This window comes from Bos javanicus, chromosome 6, assembly GCF_032452875.1.
Source record: "Bos javanicus breed banteng chromosome 6, ARS-OSU_banteng_1.0, whole genome shotgun sequence".
NCBI classification, from domain to species: domain Eukaryota; kingdom Metazoa; phylum Chordata; class Mammalia; order Artiodactyla; family Bovidae; genus Bos; species Bos javanicus.
In genome coordinates, this window is record NC_083873.1 from 55,984,660 (window position 1) to 56,002,321 (window position 17,662).

Here is a 17,662-nt window from a genome sequence, read left to right on the forward strand (position 1 = left end):
ATCAGGGTCTCTTGCAATGAGTTGGCTCTCCACATCAGGTGGCTAAAATATTGGAACTTCAGTTTCAGCATTAGTTCTTCCAATGAATATTCAGGGTTGATTTCCTTTATATTAGATAGGTTTGATCTCTGTCCTGTCCAAGGGACTCTCAAGAGTCTTCTTCAGCACCACAATTCAAAAGCATCAATTCTTTAGCTCTCTGCCTTCTTTATAGTCCAACTCTCACATCCATACATAGCTACTGGAAAAACCATAGCTTTGACTACATGGAGTTTTGTTGATAAAGTGATGTCTCTGCTTTTTAATATGCTGTCTGGGCCTTCCCTGGTGGCTCAGACAGTAAAGAATTTGTCTGCAAGGTGGAAGACCTGGGTTTGATCCCTGGTTGCAAAAGATCCCCTGGAGATCTTTTGCTAGCATGTATGTGAAAGGAGTGCAGTTGTATAGTAGTTTGAACATTCTTTGGCATTACCCTTCTTTGGGATTGGAATTAAAACTGACCTTTTCCAGTCCTGTGGCCACTGCTGAGTTTTCCAAATTTGCTGGCATATTGAATGCAGCACTTTCACAGCATAATCTTTTAGGATTTGAAATAGCTCAGCTGGAATTCCATCACCTCCACTAGCTTTGCTCATAGTTAATGCTTCCTAAGGCTCACCTGACTTCATACTCCAGGATATCTGGCTCTAGGTGAGTGATCACACCATTGTGATTATCTGGGTTGTGAAGATCTTCTTTTGTATAGTTCTTCTGTGTATTCTTGTCACCTGTTCTTAATCCCTTCTGCTTTCTGTTAGGTGCTGGCCATTTCTGTCCTTTTTTGTGCCCATTTTTGCAGGAAACACCCCCTTTGTATCTCCAATTTTCTAAAAGAGATCTCTTTTTTTTCAGTCTTTTAGTCTTTCCCATTCTATCTTTTTCCCCTCTATTTTTCTGCATTGTTCACTTAAGAAGGCTTTTATATCTCTCCTTGCTATTCTTTGGAACTCTGTTGGGTATATCTTTCCTAATTTAGGATTTAGAACAGAAGTAATTAGCACTCACCAAAATGGATGCATTTTATTTCTCCACAATGGATGGAACATACTTTAAAATGTGTGTGTAATTATGTATGAGTATTTAGATGCCAGTGACATTATATTTCCAGTACAGTATACAGTCAAGGTGGCTGATGTTGTTCTCTTCTAAAATACTAAAAATTAATGTTCAACTTGTGGGAAATCCTTGGGTGTGAGCTTACAAAGTGCTAAAAGCTCTACTTTATCTTGGTATTGAGGTTCTCCAAAGAACATATCTCTCAAAACCTCAAAAGGAAACAACATTTCATAGAGAAGGCACAATCAGTTACAGCATCACAGCAGCATTTTTCTGAAGTTTATAAGAAATTCAAAGGCTTTAAATTTGAAGATTTGGCTGAAAAGGGCTACAGATAATTGCCTGACATTGTATACTTACACTGGTTTACATTATTTGTATTCAAGAAATTCATTTGAGAATAAACAGGGAAAAGTGTCATGTAGGCCAGCAACATAGAGTAGTACAAACCTCAGGATTCATGAAAAAAAGAAGCAAGTTCCCTGGGGATGGTTTCACCAGAAGTTCTCCTGACTTATGTACTCCTAGTTCATCTGTGGGTTCACTGTTCTTTCTACAAGTTGGGACTTTGCCACAGGTTTGACTTTGCACCTGAGGATATCTCAGTAACGTCTACCATTCCAGTTGCCTGCCTGTGCTATTAGCTGTTTCTTCCTTTTGTTTTCCTTGTCTAATCCATAGCACTAAATCTTTTAAAACCCTGTTTAATATATGGCTAGCTTGCTCTTTTTTTAATTTTAATTTTTTTAACACCAAAAACATTTTGTACTGGGGTATAGCTGATTAACAATGCTGTGATAGCTCCAGGTGAACAGTGAAGAAGGGACTCAACCATACACATACATCTATCCATTCTCGCCCAAACTCCACTCCCATCCAGGCTGGCACAAATTTGTTCCTTATCGATGCAATGTTTAGTCACTCCTACTACATTTTTAAGATCCACAGGAGCAAGAGCTATCTTTTAAGCCACCCAGATATCAGGACAATGCTTAGCATACAATAAATCCATGACAGTTGATGGAAAGGCAAATATCTCACACCATGGCTTCCTTCTCTGTTGTATGTAGATGTACAGGTCAATGGTAGTGCTTCCCAGGTGGCGCTAGTAGTAGAGAACCTGACTGCTAATGCAGTAGATGTAAGATACTCGAGTTTGATCCCTGGGTTGAGAAGATCCCCTGGAGGAGGGCATGGCATCCCTCTCCAGTGTTCTTGTCTGGAGAACCCATGGTCAGAGGAGCCTGGTAGCATACAGTCCATAGGGTCTCAAAGAGTCAGTCATGACTGAAGTGACTTAGGACATGTACACACAGGTGGTCCTTACATTTATTCAGCAGAGGTTTGGTGATGAACACCCGGTTTCTGTAGATCATCATGGATCTTGTCTTGCTGCTTGTGCTAGTCATGGCTCATAAGTGATGCTGATTACAGTTGTTCCAAAATGGGTCACAGTATCTACTGTTGACCCAAATTTCACAGCTAAATTGTAGGGAGGATATCACCACTACCACATTGAAATAGTTAACCTGTTTGGAAGCCAAAGCTGTGTTCACACAGCAGACTTTCTCATAAATTCACTTCCCATGTTATATTCTGTTTCTTTGTTTATTTTGTATCACACAAAAGGGTATTGCCACAGCTGTTGGATTAAGTAATGCCTCAAAACATTAGTCTTCAAGGTCATGCAAATACACTATTTCATCCTTTGTGAAAAGTTGATAAAGATTTCAACTTCTGTAAAAATCTCCTGTATATTCAAAAATAGCTCTACCATGGATCACCTCTTCTCTCCAAAAAGCATATTAAAGACAGTTTCTTGTTTTTTAAAATTCCTAGCATGTCCCCTGCTATCTCTCCTTGAAGCACTCTACTTTCTGGGTTCTTAAGAATGTTAAGATTGTTTTCCAGGTATTATGCTTACAGCTTGTTGCTGAAATGAGAGTAAAATGAAATACAAAAAAATATTTGGGAGTCTAGTACTTCAGAAAAAGTAGGATTTCTTAATGAATGTGTAGAAAATGCATATTTAAAAATCTTCCAGCTTACTGCACAAGCTAAACTCTGAAGGCCCCTATATTTCCAGTTATTGGATTAGTAATTATCAATTCTTTAGAAATGGTTCCATTTTTACTATTCTAAGCTATCATTAACATTTTGAAGATTTAACAGATGAAATTGTGGCTTTTTAAAAGTACCCAAACAGAGAACTCAGTTCTTTCAGGGATGAATACATTACTTCCTTTGTACATTGAAATAAGAGAAGTCCTCTGATCTTGATCATTCGGGCATATTTCTCCTAGAACTACCAGTCCTCCTTAGTACATGAATAAGGCACTGAGGAATTAACTCCTTCAAAACCCAAGGAACCCACTTCAATACAGAGGTGTTGATTTACTGTACTATCCTGTATAATCAAATGACTTTATATAGCATCTTTACTGAAATGCAATTAAATTATTAACCCCCCAAATAAACCAATAACCTGGTTTATTTTCTAGAAGCAACATAAACATTAGAAAAGTACAAATCAATTTTAGACTAAGAAGAGATTACAATCACGTATTTGCAGCCAAAGGAAGTATGAGAGAGGTGGTGGGGAAGACAAAGGGGAAAAATGGCATACAGCATTGATTATTTATTACAAGTTTTGCTTTTAAAGCAAAACTAACATTCTTAAGCAGCATACACACACACAAACACACACACACACCTGATTTTTTAAGACCTACTTTTCAAACAGCACTCTTAATGTCTTTGTAGATAGCACCCAAGAGTTAAAAAAATAAATAAATAAAACACTCTCATCTTGTGTTAGATAATACCACAGAGAGTATTTCTAACTTCAGCTTTAGCTTTTTGTCTACTGACTAGACCTATTTAAATTTCCTAACCTTTTTAATGAGCTCCAAAAATAAATGTATATTATACAGAAAACTGAAGCACGCTCACTCTTTACAGAGAAATGACACAGAGAGGGAATTTATGCAGTATGTAACCTAAATAACCTAGATCAGATTTAATTCAATATGGGAGCCTGGGATTACATTAGGGCTGTTATCTGGGTCTACCAGTAACTGTAACAGCATCTTCAAAAGGTGGTACAATCTTGGCTCATCTGTGTCCTAACAAAGAATGAACCCTTTGTGAGAGCAGAATTCATTTTTGTTCTCAATTTTTAAAAAATCAAATGACGTTTCCTTAAAATTTTATAGCTATTTATAAATAAAGAAATTAAAAATTAAAAAAAAGATGCATTTCTGACAGTGCTCAGAAAAACAGAAAGAACTGTTCCCAATGACTGCCTTTCACTGCACAAACCCAACACTTAGGCTGAGAGGTACCCGGAAAGACATTCCATAGAAGCTTCAATTTTATCACCACAGATTCAGTCTTAAAAAATTCAAGTAATGCTGATGAGGAAACCCACAGTCCTGCCAAGACTCTAGTGCAAATGGGTTTATCCAAGTGATTTTTGGCAGATGGTTCAAGGCAGCAAAAGAAAAAGAACAACATGGAAGATATGCTGAAAGGGAGAGGTGAGTGGGAAGCAGGGCCAAAAAGAAGTTGCCAGTGATTATTTCATAATAAAAATGCTTGCCTAGAGCCAGCTATGGCTGTTCCTCCCACCTGCTGCCACTCACCGAGATCCTAGGGTGCCTTGAACCCACTGATGAGAGCAATGAAGAGGGGAAGTGAAGCAAAATAGAAAAGTTGGTAACACTTTTCTGCTGTTGAACCTGGTTAACACCTGTAGTGGATACAAATAATTTGACACAGCAGTTGATTGCATAAGATCAAATATGTCAAGATAACAATAGTCTAAGTGGAGAGAAAGTTGTGGTTCTAAGGAACTCGATAATTTCCATTTATAATAAAATTTACTTCTGAGCAACAAAGACCTACGAAGATTCAACATGTAACTGTAACTGATGGACACTGGTTGGGGAAGATCCTCAAGCAGTCCCAGCTCAGGCAAATTTAGTTCAAAGAGTTCAGTTACTTCTGAAAAGCAGCAAATTGGAAGCCTCTTAGTATCCTTTCCCCACTTTATAAAAGTGCCCATGATGCTGAGGGTGCAGTTCATGCTGAAGAATTAGTTTCTTGTAAATTTATTTTTGCAGTGTAAGAAATAAGACTTCTGATGATAATTCTACTTTCAAAGAGATGAGTTCTGGAATGATAAGTCTAGGAATAAGATCTGTAAGAGATGCCAGAGTGTGGGTAGAAGGACATTCTGTGGAGGTAATGTCTAGAATAGCACAGATCTGTTCCTTTGGTGGATTTCCTTGTGACTGTCCAGAGGAGAGGGGGGAAACTCGAGGTGAACTTAAAGGGTATATGTAGTGTCAACATATATCAGACCCTCCCTTTTTTTTCTTTTAAAAATATTACTTTTCTTCTTTCAGTTACTTCTTATTTCTCTTTACCAGAACTACATCTCAAATTTCTAATTATACCCTGGTAGAAATCGAGCCTTGAGGAAGGTATAGAAACTCGTTCTAAACTGGGATACCACACACTACACAGTAGCAATGCACCTGGCACACCCTCGTTTGAAAATCTGTCTCTGAAAATTTTGGCAGAGAAGAAGGCTGTCTAGTTTTCATTTCTCATGAAAGTTCACTTCATTGGTTTCATGTCATAGGCCCATGACTCTATAGAGTCATAGTTTTCATAAACACAACAATGACTCAACAGAGAAAGGTTGTAAGCTGTAATTCAAACACTGATAGTAATTTCAGAGGCCACTAAAAGAAGAGTTTTTACTAACCAAAAAATTGAATAACACAGTTCCTGACACCCTGAACAAACCATTTTTGCTATATAGTGACTGTAGAAGTCACCAATAAGAACTTTCAACACTAAACCTTCAGGTATGAAAAACCATATTAAAATCAATAGTTACTTCAATCAGTTGGTAAAGTTTTGGAATTTACTTAAACACAAAGGAATGAAATGATCTCTGCAAATATGTTGGCTATAGTTTTCAAATCTGGTGACTTAGTTTGAATTAACTCCTTTGCTGCTACTTCTCATTAACACATAAATATAACAAAAATGAAAGATAAGCTTAAAATTTATGAGGAAATTATTCTAGCACCATTTTTTTGGCATAATTAAAAATTAATTTATTTGTTTTAATTGGAGGCTAATTACTTTACAATATTGTAGTGGTTTTTGCCATACATTTACATGAATCAGCCTTAGATGTTCATGTATCCCCCATCCTGAACCTGCCTCCCAACTCCCTCCCCATCCCATCCTTCAGGGTTGTCCCAGTGAACCAGCTTGGAGTGTCCTGTTTTATGCATTGAACTTGGACTGGTGATCTATTTCACATATGGTAATACACATGTTTCAATCCTATTCTTTCAAATTATCCCACTCTCGCCTTCTCCCACAGAGTCCAAAAGAGTGTTCTTTACATCTGTGTCTCTTTTGCTGTCTCACATGTAGGGTCATCGTTAGCATCTTTCTAAATTCCATATATATGCATTAATATATTGTATTGGTATTTTACTTTCTGACTTACTCACTCTGTATAATAGGCTCCAGTTTCATGCACCTCATTAGAACTTATTCAAATGTGTTCTTTTTAATAGCTGAGTAATATTCCATTGTGTATATTTAGCACAGCTTTCTTATCCATTCATCTGCTGATGGACATCTAGGTTACTTCCATGTCCTAGCTATTGTAAACAGTGCTGTGATGAACATTGGGGCACACGTGTCTCTTTCAATTCTGGTTTCCTCAGTGTGTATGCCCAGCAGTGGGATTGCTCGGTCATATTTCCAGTTTTTTAAGAAATCTCCATGTTGTTCTCCATAGTGGCTGTACTAGTTTGCATTCCCACCAACAGTGTAAGAGGGTTCCCTTTTCTCTTCACCCTCTCCAGTATTTGTTGTTTGTAGACTTTTTGATAGCAGCCATTCTGACTGGCGTGAAATGGTACCTCATTGTGGTTTGATTTGCATTTCTCTGATAATGAGTGATGTTGAGCATCTTTTCATGGGTTTGTTAGCCATCTGTATGTCTTCTTTGGTGAAACGTCTGTTTAGTTCTTTGGCCCATTTTTTGATGGGTCGTTTATTTTTCTGAAATTGAGGTGCATCAGCTGCTTGTATATTTTTTCGATTAATTCTTTGTCAGTTGCTTCATTTACTATTATTTTCTCCCATTCTGAAGGCTGTTTTTTCACCTTGCTTATAGTTTCCTTTGTTTTGCAAAAGCTTTTAAGTTTAATTCGGTCCCGTTTATTTTTGTTTTTATTTCCATTACTCTGGGAGGTGGGTCATAGAGGATCCTGCTGTGATTTATGTCAGAGATGTTTTACCTATGTTTCCTTCTGGGAGTTTTATAGTTTCTGGTCTTACATTTAGATCTTTAATCCATTTTGAGTTTATTTTTGTATATGGTGTTATAAAGCATTCTAGTCTCATTCTTTTACAAGTGGATGACCAGTTTTCCCAGCACCACTTGTTAAAGAGATTGTCTTTTCTTCATTGTATATTCTTGCCTCCTTTGTCAAAGATAAGGTGTCTACACGTGCATGAATTTATCTCTGGGCTTTCTATTTTGTTCCATTGATCTATATTTCTATCTTTGTGCTGGCATAATTTTTGAATGCGTTTTTCAGTTGTTTTAATTTGTATGAAAATTATTAACAAGGAGTTAGTTGCCTATGTCGGAGAAGGCAATGGCACCCCACTCCAGTTCTCTTGCCTGGCAAATCCCATGGATGGAGAAGCCTGGTAGGCTGCAGTCCATGGGGTCAGAAAGAGTCGGACACAACTAAGCAACTTCACTTTCACTTTTCACTTTCATGCATTGGAGAAGGAAATGGCAACCCACTCCAGGGCTGCGTCTATTGGGTTGCACAGAGTCAGACACAACTGAAGTGACTTAGAGTAGCAGCAGCAATTGCCTATGTGGGCCTTTAGTGGAGCCCAATTGTTAGAACTTGTGTAAAAAAATAAAGCATTTACAACTTTTATGAGATAACTGGAAATTTGAATCCAGATCAAGTATTTGATGATAGTAAGAAATATTTTTATTACATTTTTAGAATAATATGATGATTTTTAAATAACTTATATATTGTTTATTACACTTCATCATTATCTTAGTCATCAAACATGTGTTGACCTTCTGCTGTATCAGAGGCACTGTGTCCCAGAAGAAGTATTTGATATTGGGCAGAACCAGGTGGTAGTTATTCCATCTCTGTTTGAAGATTATGCCCTGCCCATTTGACTGCTTCTAACTTAAGTTCATTCTTGAACACTTGCCACTGAATTCCAGACATTTTCAATGATAAATTACTCTTTATAAAGTCAATAAAATATGTGTTAGCTGTATGAAGTAACCCATTTGACATGAATATGTTATGTCAGCCTTAATATCATTGCAAAAGGACCTATAGTGAGTTTAAGATTTGGCCTCAGTTCTTTTTAAATATGTGAATTTGGCTTGTCTCAATGTGCGTGCGTGCGTGTGTGTGTGTGTGTGTGTATAAAACAAAATAGTATGACAACACTTAAGAGGACAATGACATATGCTTGCCTCTTACCCTCTTTCCAACCCACATATTCAAGGATCTGTCAATGCCCTCCAGCCAAAGGCCACCAGGAACAGACCTTTAATTGAACAGACAGGGCTTATTACTCATTTCAATGAGGGGGAACTCACACCATGAGGAGCTATGGTGCATCTCAGTTAAAGGGTATTGAAAGGGATTTATTATAAGATTGGGGCCTTTGTTGAGAAGATCCCCTAGAGAAGGGAATGGCTACCCATTCCAGTATTCTTGCCTAGAGAATTCCAAGGACAGAGGAGCCTGGTGGGCTATAGTCCACGGGGTCACAAAGAATCAGACCTGACTATTTTACATACAATAGTGTGTATGTTTTCATGCTACTCTCTCCATTTGTCACAACCTCTCCTTCCCTGTCTGTGTCCATAAGTCTGTTCTCTATGCCTGCATCTCCATTGCTGCCCTGCACATAAGTTTATCAGTACAATCTTTCTGGATATGCATTCTCTTTCTGACTTATTTCACTGTGTACAATAGACTCTAGATTCATTCACCTCATGAGAACTGACTCAAATGCATTGATTTTTATGGCTGAGAAATATTCCATCGTAAATATGTACCACTGCTCCTTTATCCATTCATCGGTCAATGGACATCTAGGTTGCATACATGTCCTAGCTACTGTAAATAGTGCTGCAACGAGGGTACGTGTGCTGCAATTGGGGTACATGCATCTTTTTCAATTATGGTTTTCTCAGGGTATATGCCTAGTAGTGGGATTGCTGGATCATATGATAGTTTTATTTCTGGTGTTTTAAGGAATCTCCACATTGTCTTCCCTACTGGCTGTATCCACTTACATTCCTACCAACAGTGCAAGAGGATTCCCTCTTCTCCACACCCTCTCCAGCATTTACTGTTTGTAGATTTTTTTTTGATGATGGCCATTTTGACTGCTGTGAGGTGATCTCATTGTAGTTTTTATTTGCATTTCTCTACTAATGGGCAATGTTGAGTTTTTTGTCACGTGCTTACTAACCATATGTATGTCTTCTTTGGAGAAATGTCTGTTTAGGTCTTCTGCCCGCTTTTTTGATTTGGTTGGTTGTTTTTCTGGTATTGAGTTGCATGAGCTGCTTGTATATTTTGGAGGCTAATCCTTTGTTAATTGTTTCATTTGCTATTATTCTCTCCTATTCTGAGGATTTTCTTTTCACCTTGTTTGTAGCTCCCTTTGCTGTGTGAAAGTTTTTAAGTTTAATTAGGTCCCATTTGTTTTTTGTTTTTTTTTTCATCACTCTAGGAGGTGGGTCATGGAGGATCTTGCTGTGATTTACATCATAGAATTTTCTGTCTATATTTTCCTGTAAGAGTTTTATAGTTTCTTGTCTTATATTTAGGCCTTTAATCTGTTTTGAATTTATCTTTGTGTATGATGTTAGGAAGTGTTCTAATTTAACAGTTCAGTTTTCCCAGAACCACAGAAAGAGAAATTAAGGAATCAATCCTACTTACCACTGCAACAAAAGGAACAAAATACCTAGGAGTAAATATACCTAAGGAGACAAAAGAGCTGTATACATAAAACTATAAAAAACTGATGAAAGAAATCAAAGATGACATAAACAGATGGAGAGATATTCCATGTTCCTGGATTGGAAGAATCTGTATTGTGAAAATTACTATACTACCAAAAGGAATCTGCAGATTCAATGCAATCCCTATCAAATTACCAATGACATTTTTTTACAGAACTAGAACAAAAATTTTCACAATTCATATGGAAACACAAAAGACCCCATATAGCCAAAGCAATCTTGAGAAAAAAGAATGGAGCTGGAGGAATCAACCTTCCTGACATCAGATGATGCTTCAGTGCTACAGTCGTCAAGGCTGTATGGTACTGGCACAACGACAGAAATAAAGACCAATGGAACAGATAAAAAGCCCATAGATGAACCCATGCATCTATTGGCACCTTATCTTTGACAAAGGAAGCAAGAATAAATAATGGACAAAAGCTAGTTTCTTCAATACAATAATTGGTGCTGTGAAAACTCCATTGCTTTTGGAAAAGCTACATCCCTTGGTAGTTTCCCAAGAATGGGTATAGAGGAGGCAAAAGCTTTGATATTTGCATACCTGAAAGATGCCCTTTCTCCCCCTGCACACTTTTAAAAAGTGTCTTTTCTCTCAGCTTTATTGAAATATAACTGACATATAACATTGTGTAAGTTTAAGGTGTACAGTATGTTGATTTGATGTACTTTTTACTGTGATATGATTACCACTATAGCCTTAGCTAGTAACTCCACCACATCATATAATTACCATTTCTTTTTTCTGTCCCTGGCTCAAATGATGTCTTGAGGAAAACAGAATTCTGAGTTAGAAAGAGGGAAATCTCAGAATATCAAAGTCACAATTGAGTGTTGATTTTGAAAAGTCTAATGCCTTCTGATTTAAATGTGACCTTTCTTGCCTCTTTGGAGGCTATTAGTATCTTTGTCCTTTATGCTTTGAATATTCATAGTATTTAAAGTAATATGAATAGTCACAATAATATGACTAGTTATGATTTTTTTCTTCTTTTTTCAATCTATAGTTCTGATCCTATAGTTTCTTCAGTCTGGAATATCAGACACTTCATATGGGAAATTTTCAGTTTTTTGATAATTTCTTTCTTTTATTTCCTTTTTCTAGGACTTATATTAATTGAACCACTTAGACTGAACCATTAATTTTCTTAACTTCCTTTTCTTTTTTCTATTGTCTTTTTGTCTTTTGTTTGACCTCTGGGATATGTTTACCTATATACCAGCTTAAAAACTTCCTGTTGTATTTTAACTCCTATGAGATCTTTCTCATTATCTGAGTACTTCTCTTTTTTTAAGAAAATCTTTTCTTATTGTATGGGTACATTATCTTCTCACATCCTAGATGCTGAGTATTAATTATAGATTTATTCGATATTTTCTTCTCTTTCCTGTCCTGGCTCTGTTATTTCAAGTTCTTTGTGTTTGCTTTAGTCTTCAGCAGCATGGAGGAGGCTTGTTTCAAATGCCTCACCCCCTTGACTGATATTCCATACTCAAAAGTGAAGCATTAGGCTCACTGTTTGGAAGGTTTTACATAATTACATAGGGCTTCTGACTGGGTGCTTCATCATGAATGACCTAACAGGAGCAGGGCAGTCTACAGAGGGTGAGGAGAAGGGAGAGGAGCACTAAACATTTCCTATGAATTGGCCTTTTTCTTGGGGTATTCAGTCACTCTAGAGAACAAACTTCTAATCTTCTGCCTGAGAGGTTAACCTTGCTGGCTCTATTCTTGGACCTGAGCAGAATAGAGTGGGACTTCACTTTCTAAAATCTCACTTTACCGTTATGGTCAGAATGGCACTCCCTTCCGGTTTTCTGCTCAGCCTCCTGCCTCTGCTGCAGTTTTTTCATAGAGAACATCTCTAGCTTCCAATGGGTGGAAGAGAGACTGTTGCCTGGCTACGTGGGGCAGAGAGGAGGGATCTCGGTATCTAATGGCTCCCCAAACGGAATTTGAACAAAACTTGTTTACATCTCTAACTTTATTCTCAGTTCAGAGTTATTTGCTGCCTCTAATTCCTGGGCTCTCCTGAGCTTCTACGGCAAGAACCAGTCTATTTTCCACCATATAGGGACAGTATTTGCTTGATTAGGTTATTTACAACTTGTCCATCTGCTTCTGATCTTCCAAAAGTTTGTTGACGTATTTTCTCTGTCATATTATCACCATTTTCTTTGTCCTTTGTAGTTTACCTGTTGTTTTATCTTCTTCAGTGGCATTTTAGGAGAAAGCAGAGATAGAATATATATTAAATCTATATTGTTTAACCAAAAAGTCTTAGCTTTGATTTTTACCACCTGTTTTACAAAGACATTTTAAAATTGATCATTCTGATATTTAATTGCATTTTCCCAGTACAGTACGTTATTGGGGAAAATAAAAACAAAACAATCATTTTTGCCTCCTCTTTCCACTCACCATCCAGTTGTGAGGACTTGCTCTAAATAGATAAAAGATATTCAACAAGAGTTTTCAAATGGGGAAAAATTAATGTGGGCTGACTGCACCAAAGTTTGGGGTCAGTAACTACGTAGAAACTCAAAGAAAATAACAAAATCAGATAACAGAACTAATAATGTTGCTAACATCTGATGTATCCACAGCTCCTCACCATAAACAAAATGGAAAGTAGCAAAGTTCCGTATACTTGGAAACTTTACTGTCCTCTCCTGCCTAGCATCAGTAGGCTGTCCAGTCTATTGCAAAGTTATACTTCTTCACTTGTTCAGTGAGTGACTGTCCTGCTTACTGGAATTTCCTCTGCACTCACTTTGATACTTTTGTATGAAGAACTGCAGTCTTTTCAACCACATAATGTTTTGTATGAATTCAAGACTGCATACTAATTCCTTTAATGTCAGTGGAAGCAAAGAATTCTCAGTAGAGAAAGTATTTGTAGTCATAATAATGAGTAACCACAATGAAGATGCTAATCCATTGTAAAGCCCATCAAGGTGAATTTTTTGCAGTTAACTTCTGTGGGTGTCACAAACCTTGATTGCAAATGTCAGTTCTTTCCATGGTTAGTGACATCAATTAACTGAAAACAAGATGCAGGAACATGCAGATGCTTGTTTTAATGAGTAAACACAGCAAGCGTGGCCTGTGGTAGGTCTCACCTTGCAATATTACATATTTTGGGGAAGCTAGACAGAGAACAAGTTTAGACTTGAGGACAGCAAATGTCAATGAGGCTAAAGCAAAATGTTTCGGCTTTTTTCCTCCTGACCCGAGAGAGTATTTTCCTGCATATCTAGAAAGAAATAAATGTATATTGGTTCAGTGATTCAGCATTTCATTATCAGTTTTATTCAATACTTAAAATGTACATGGTGTAAATTCCCCATTAAAGTCTTCTGTTTTTAGGGATTCATTCACTACCTATTCAAACATGCCAATATTTTTCTGACCTCTCCTAATTTATTAGATATTCCAAAGAATTGTCCCATGCTATCTAAAAGATGATAAATCCAAAATTAATCAAATGATCTACCTATCAAGCTGAATTTTTTTCTCCAAATTCCTTGACTCATTTGGTTTACTATCTGTTCAGTCACCTAAACCAAACATTTCAATCATACTCCATTACCAAGCACAGTTTTATACAAGTGGCCAAGAAATGTTTCTCAAGTAAATAGATGACTGGGTTTTCAATACTTTCTGTTCCTCTTTTTATAACTGATGATTTAGAAGTTATAATTCAAGTCAGGTTTAGTCGCTCAGTTGTGTCTGACTCTTTGTGATCACATGGACTGTAGCACGCTAGGCTTCCTTGTCCATCACCAACTCCTGGAGCTTGTTCAAATTTACACCCATCGAGTTGGTGATGCCATCCAATCACCTCATCTTCTGTCGTCCCCCTTCAGTCTTTCCCCAAATCAGGGTCTTTTCCAATGAGTCAGTTATTCGCATCAGGTGGCCAGAGTATTGGAATTTCAGCTTCAGCATCAGTCCATCCAATGAATATTCAGGACTGATTTCCTTTATGATTGATTGATTTGATCTCTTTGCAGTCCAAAAGACTCTCAAGGGTCTTCTCCAACACCAAAGTTCAAAAGCACCAATTCTTTGGTGTTCAGCTTTTTTTATGGTCCAACTTTTACAACCGTACATGACTACTGGAAAAACCATAGTTTTGACTAGATGGACCTTTGTTGGCAAAGTAATGTCGCTGCTTTTTAATATGCTGTCTAGGTTGGTCATAGCTTTTCTTCCAAAGAGCAAGCATCTTTTAATTTCATGGCTGCAGTCACCATCTGCAGTGACTTTGGAGCCCCCCCCCAAAATAAAGTCTGTCACTGTTTCCATTGTTCTAGTTCTAGTTCCTTTACTTCAAATCTCCTCTCAAAACATCACCTTCCTTTGCCTGCACTGTTGCTGCTCTAACATGGACTCTCAAGTCACTTAATTCTTGTGTGTCTACCATCTAAAACATCTAACTCCCTAAAGCATAGATTTTACTATAGAATTATTTGGTTCAAAAATATTTAATATCTCTCTTTTGTCTGCAAAAACACAATTCCAACTTCACCACTCTCCGTAATTATTTCTCTTACCACTTCCCAGACTCATAAACCCTCTTCAAAAGCCATGCTTTCCTCTTTTTTATCATACAATGTCATGTCTTACTTCCTTGCCTCTGATCATATTATTTCCTATGCTGGAACATCCCTTCCCTCTGTTGTGAAAGCTGCTCAAATCCTGCTCATACATTAGCTCCTAATTAGGGATTAGGCCTCTAATCTGGAGAAGGAAATGGCAACCCACTCCAGTACTCTTGCCTGGAAAATCCCATGGATAGAGGATCCTGGTAGGATACAGCCCATGGAGTAGCAAAGAGTCGGACATGACTGAGCGACTTCACTTTCACTTTCCAGGCCTCTAATCCGAGTGAAATTTTTACCCCTCAAAGCTTTGGGGATACTCTGAATTCACAGTTCTGCTCTAATTCTCAACACAGTTTAAGCTGATTTCAATCATCTTTCTGCCTTTCTCTGAAGTTCCCATCATGTAGATAGTACCTGGGCCACAGTAAATGCTACAGAAAGTTCTCAGAATTGGTATCAAATTAAAGCCATATACACAACATATGCAAATTACATACATATTTCAGGAGTTAAAGGAACAGAAGTCCCTGAAAAATAAGATTTCCACTGGAGAATAAGCCCACACCTTTACCCCAACCCTTACCACCCCTTCCCATATCACTCTTTTCCTTTTCTTCAGCCTCTTCACACCACAAAAATTCTTGGGCAGTATTTAGGCCTGTGGTGGCATTCACTCTTTATTCCCTATTCACTGGGCTGTATTTTCCCATTTCATCTTCTAGGTGTTCTGAGTGTTGCTCTAAGAACTCTGGTGCTTAAGATGAGACAAGGCAATGCCCATGGGAGGGAGGGCAGAATTCAGGCTGTGCTTTGGAAGTTTTCATTTCATTTCAGAGTCTCCCAGAGAACAGGAGCCTGTCTGGAATGTACTGCCTTCTGCCTCTGGTGCTGTACTCTCCCTAATGAAAGGAGGGGCCTAGAGAGGAGGCAGCAGGCTTCTTTGGGTTTCTCCTCACACCCTGGACTCCTCCAGTATCAAGTCCTGTAATGCCTTGGCCTCTGTACAATGTGCCAATGGAGGGGCAGGCAGCAATGGGAACTTGCTGTGAATGAATTCTAATTATACACAGTGAAGATTTCTCACTAGTTAGAGAAAGCCACTCTTCAGGTTTGCTTTCTTTTAGTGAAGGAGCATTTTATCCAATTAGAGAGAAATTATCAGAGAGGAAAGAGGCCAAGTACCTATCTTGATCTCACTGCAGATGTGCCATAGAAGAAGGCACTAATTAAACTAATCTCCTACCCAGTGGTAATAGACTCTGCTCCAGCAGAGGAATATTTTTAAAAATTCTTTATGGTAAAAATATTATAAGTATATGCTAACTAGAGATAATCATAAGGACTCTCACATGGAACTATATCCAGCTTCAACAATTATTAACCTATAGCTAATTTTATTTCATCTATACACCACTACCACAATCTCAGATTATTTTAAAGCAATTCAGACAACATATTAGCTCATGCATAAGTATTTTAGAGTATCACATAGAATTATTAGCAATGTTATTAACTTAGTTTACCTTTGATTATTATACTTCTCATCCTACCACAGAATCCACATTTTGTTGCCTTAAAACGTGAAAAATGTATGGAGCTTCCACGGTATATCAAAACTGTAAAAGTTACATGGCGAGTGGGATTGTGTGAGCTAACTCTGTCCCCGTGGTTTACCATTCTGTACACAATGGCATCCAGGGTGCTGGAATGCCCCTCCTTTGGTCACCTAGTAACTTTTCACTGGTCAACAGAAGCTGAATAAACTATTATGTGGCAGGAAAGTGCTTGGCGAGCTGACTTGGATCATCTCCTAGATTTTAGAAGAAAAAAAAAATCCATAGCCAAGATTAAATTTGCTAAACCTTTAGGCTTTGCTGTCAGGAAACATTCCACTCTTGGAGAGTAAGATGGATGCAGAAGACATGGGCTCAGGTAAACTAGGCCATATATTGAAGCAGATTTGGAGACAAAATCTGATGCTAACGCAGGTGCTTCTGGGTGAAGACCACTGTGAAGGGGCTGGTGGGGCCTCTTGGATCGCCACAGTGGTCTTTCTGGGTCAGGAGCTCAGTGGGGCCCTTCACCAACTCTTGGAGCACACTGCAGGGACTCTGCGCTCCACCTGCCAGCAGCTGTACGCACTGCTTGACAAAGAGAATCATTGTACCTGGAGACAAGGCAAGTATTTATTTATTCTTTCTCTAAAAAATATTTATTAGCCACTCTGAGAGGGCTAATGAGCACACAGAGGCTACGTTAAGGTCTCAGTCCATAAAGAATGAACGATTTGATGTGGGAAGTAACACAACTGCACAGTAACACAAGGGACATTGAGGACAGTCCCATTACAGACGTACAAATGAAGTGCCTTAAGTCTTCAGAAACAGGTGAGATTACATTTTTTTCAGGTGGAGAATTTTGCTAAGACAAATGCAGCATCTAACCTGAGGGTGAAGGAATGGATTGGGTTTATGCAGCCAGAACTTGGGCACGTTGAAAGAACATTCCAGGCAGAGGTGTTATCAGCAGGATCCAACACTTAGAAGTAGGAAAATATAGGCTTAGTTGGAGGCAGGTTGATCAGTTTTTCCATATTGAAATATGATATTCTAATTTTAGACTTATTTAAACTTGAACTTGCTAATCGCAAAAATATTGGGAAGTCCAGGGTGGGATGGAATATGAAATTATACCCCCAAGACACACATAAAAAGGGGTGCAGGTTCTTGGGAATAAGCCCAGTTATGGATGCTAAGTACAGCATGGCAGGAAGAATGTGGTATCCAATGCCTATTATCTCAAACAACAGTTACTCTAGAT

General features: G+C 38.0%; 1 protein-coding gene and 1 long non-coding RNA gene across 2 annotated transcripts in view; one reads left to right on the forward strand and one right to left on the reverse strand.

Annotated features, from left to right (window-relative positions):
• Positions 1-12,198: 12,198 nt before the first annotated feature.
• On the reverse strand, positions 12,199-16,576 carry LOC133249440 (uncharacterized). The gene is made up of 2 exons (XR_009736958.1): positions 16,366-16,576; positions 12,199-12,442 (listed from the first exon to the last, which is right to left on the reverse strand). It is a non-coding gene; the product is annotated as an uncharacterized LOC133249440 (long non-coding RNA).
• A 35-nt stretch (positions 16,577-16,611) lies between these two features.
• The window catches only part of DTHD1 (death domain containing 1), an 81,129-nt gene continuing 80,078 nt past the window's right edge, over positions 16,612-17,662 (forward strand). Inside the window, exon 1 of the mRNA XM_061419877.1 lies at positions 16,612-17,020. Within this exon, the coding sequence (XP_061275861.1) occupies positions 16,750-17,020 (271 nt within the window). The 5' untranslated portion in view covers positions 16,612-16,749. The remainder of the gene's footprint in view (positions 17,021-17,662) is intronic.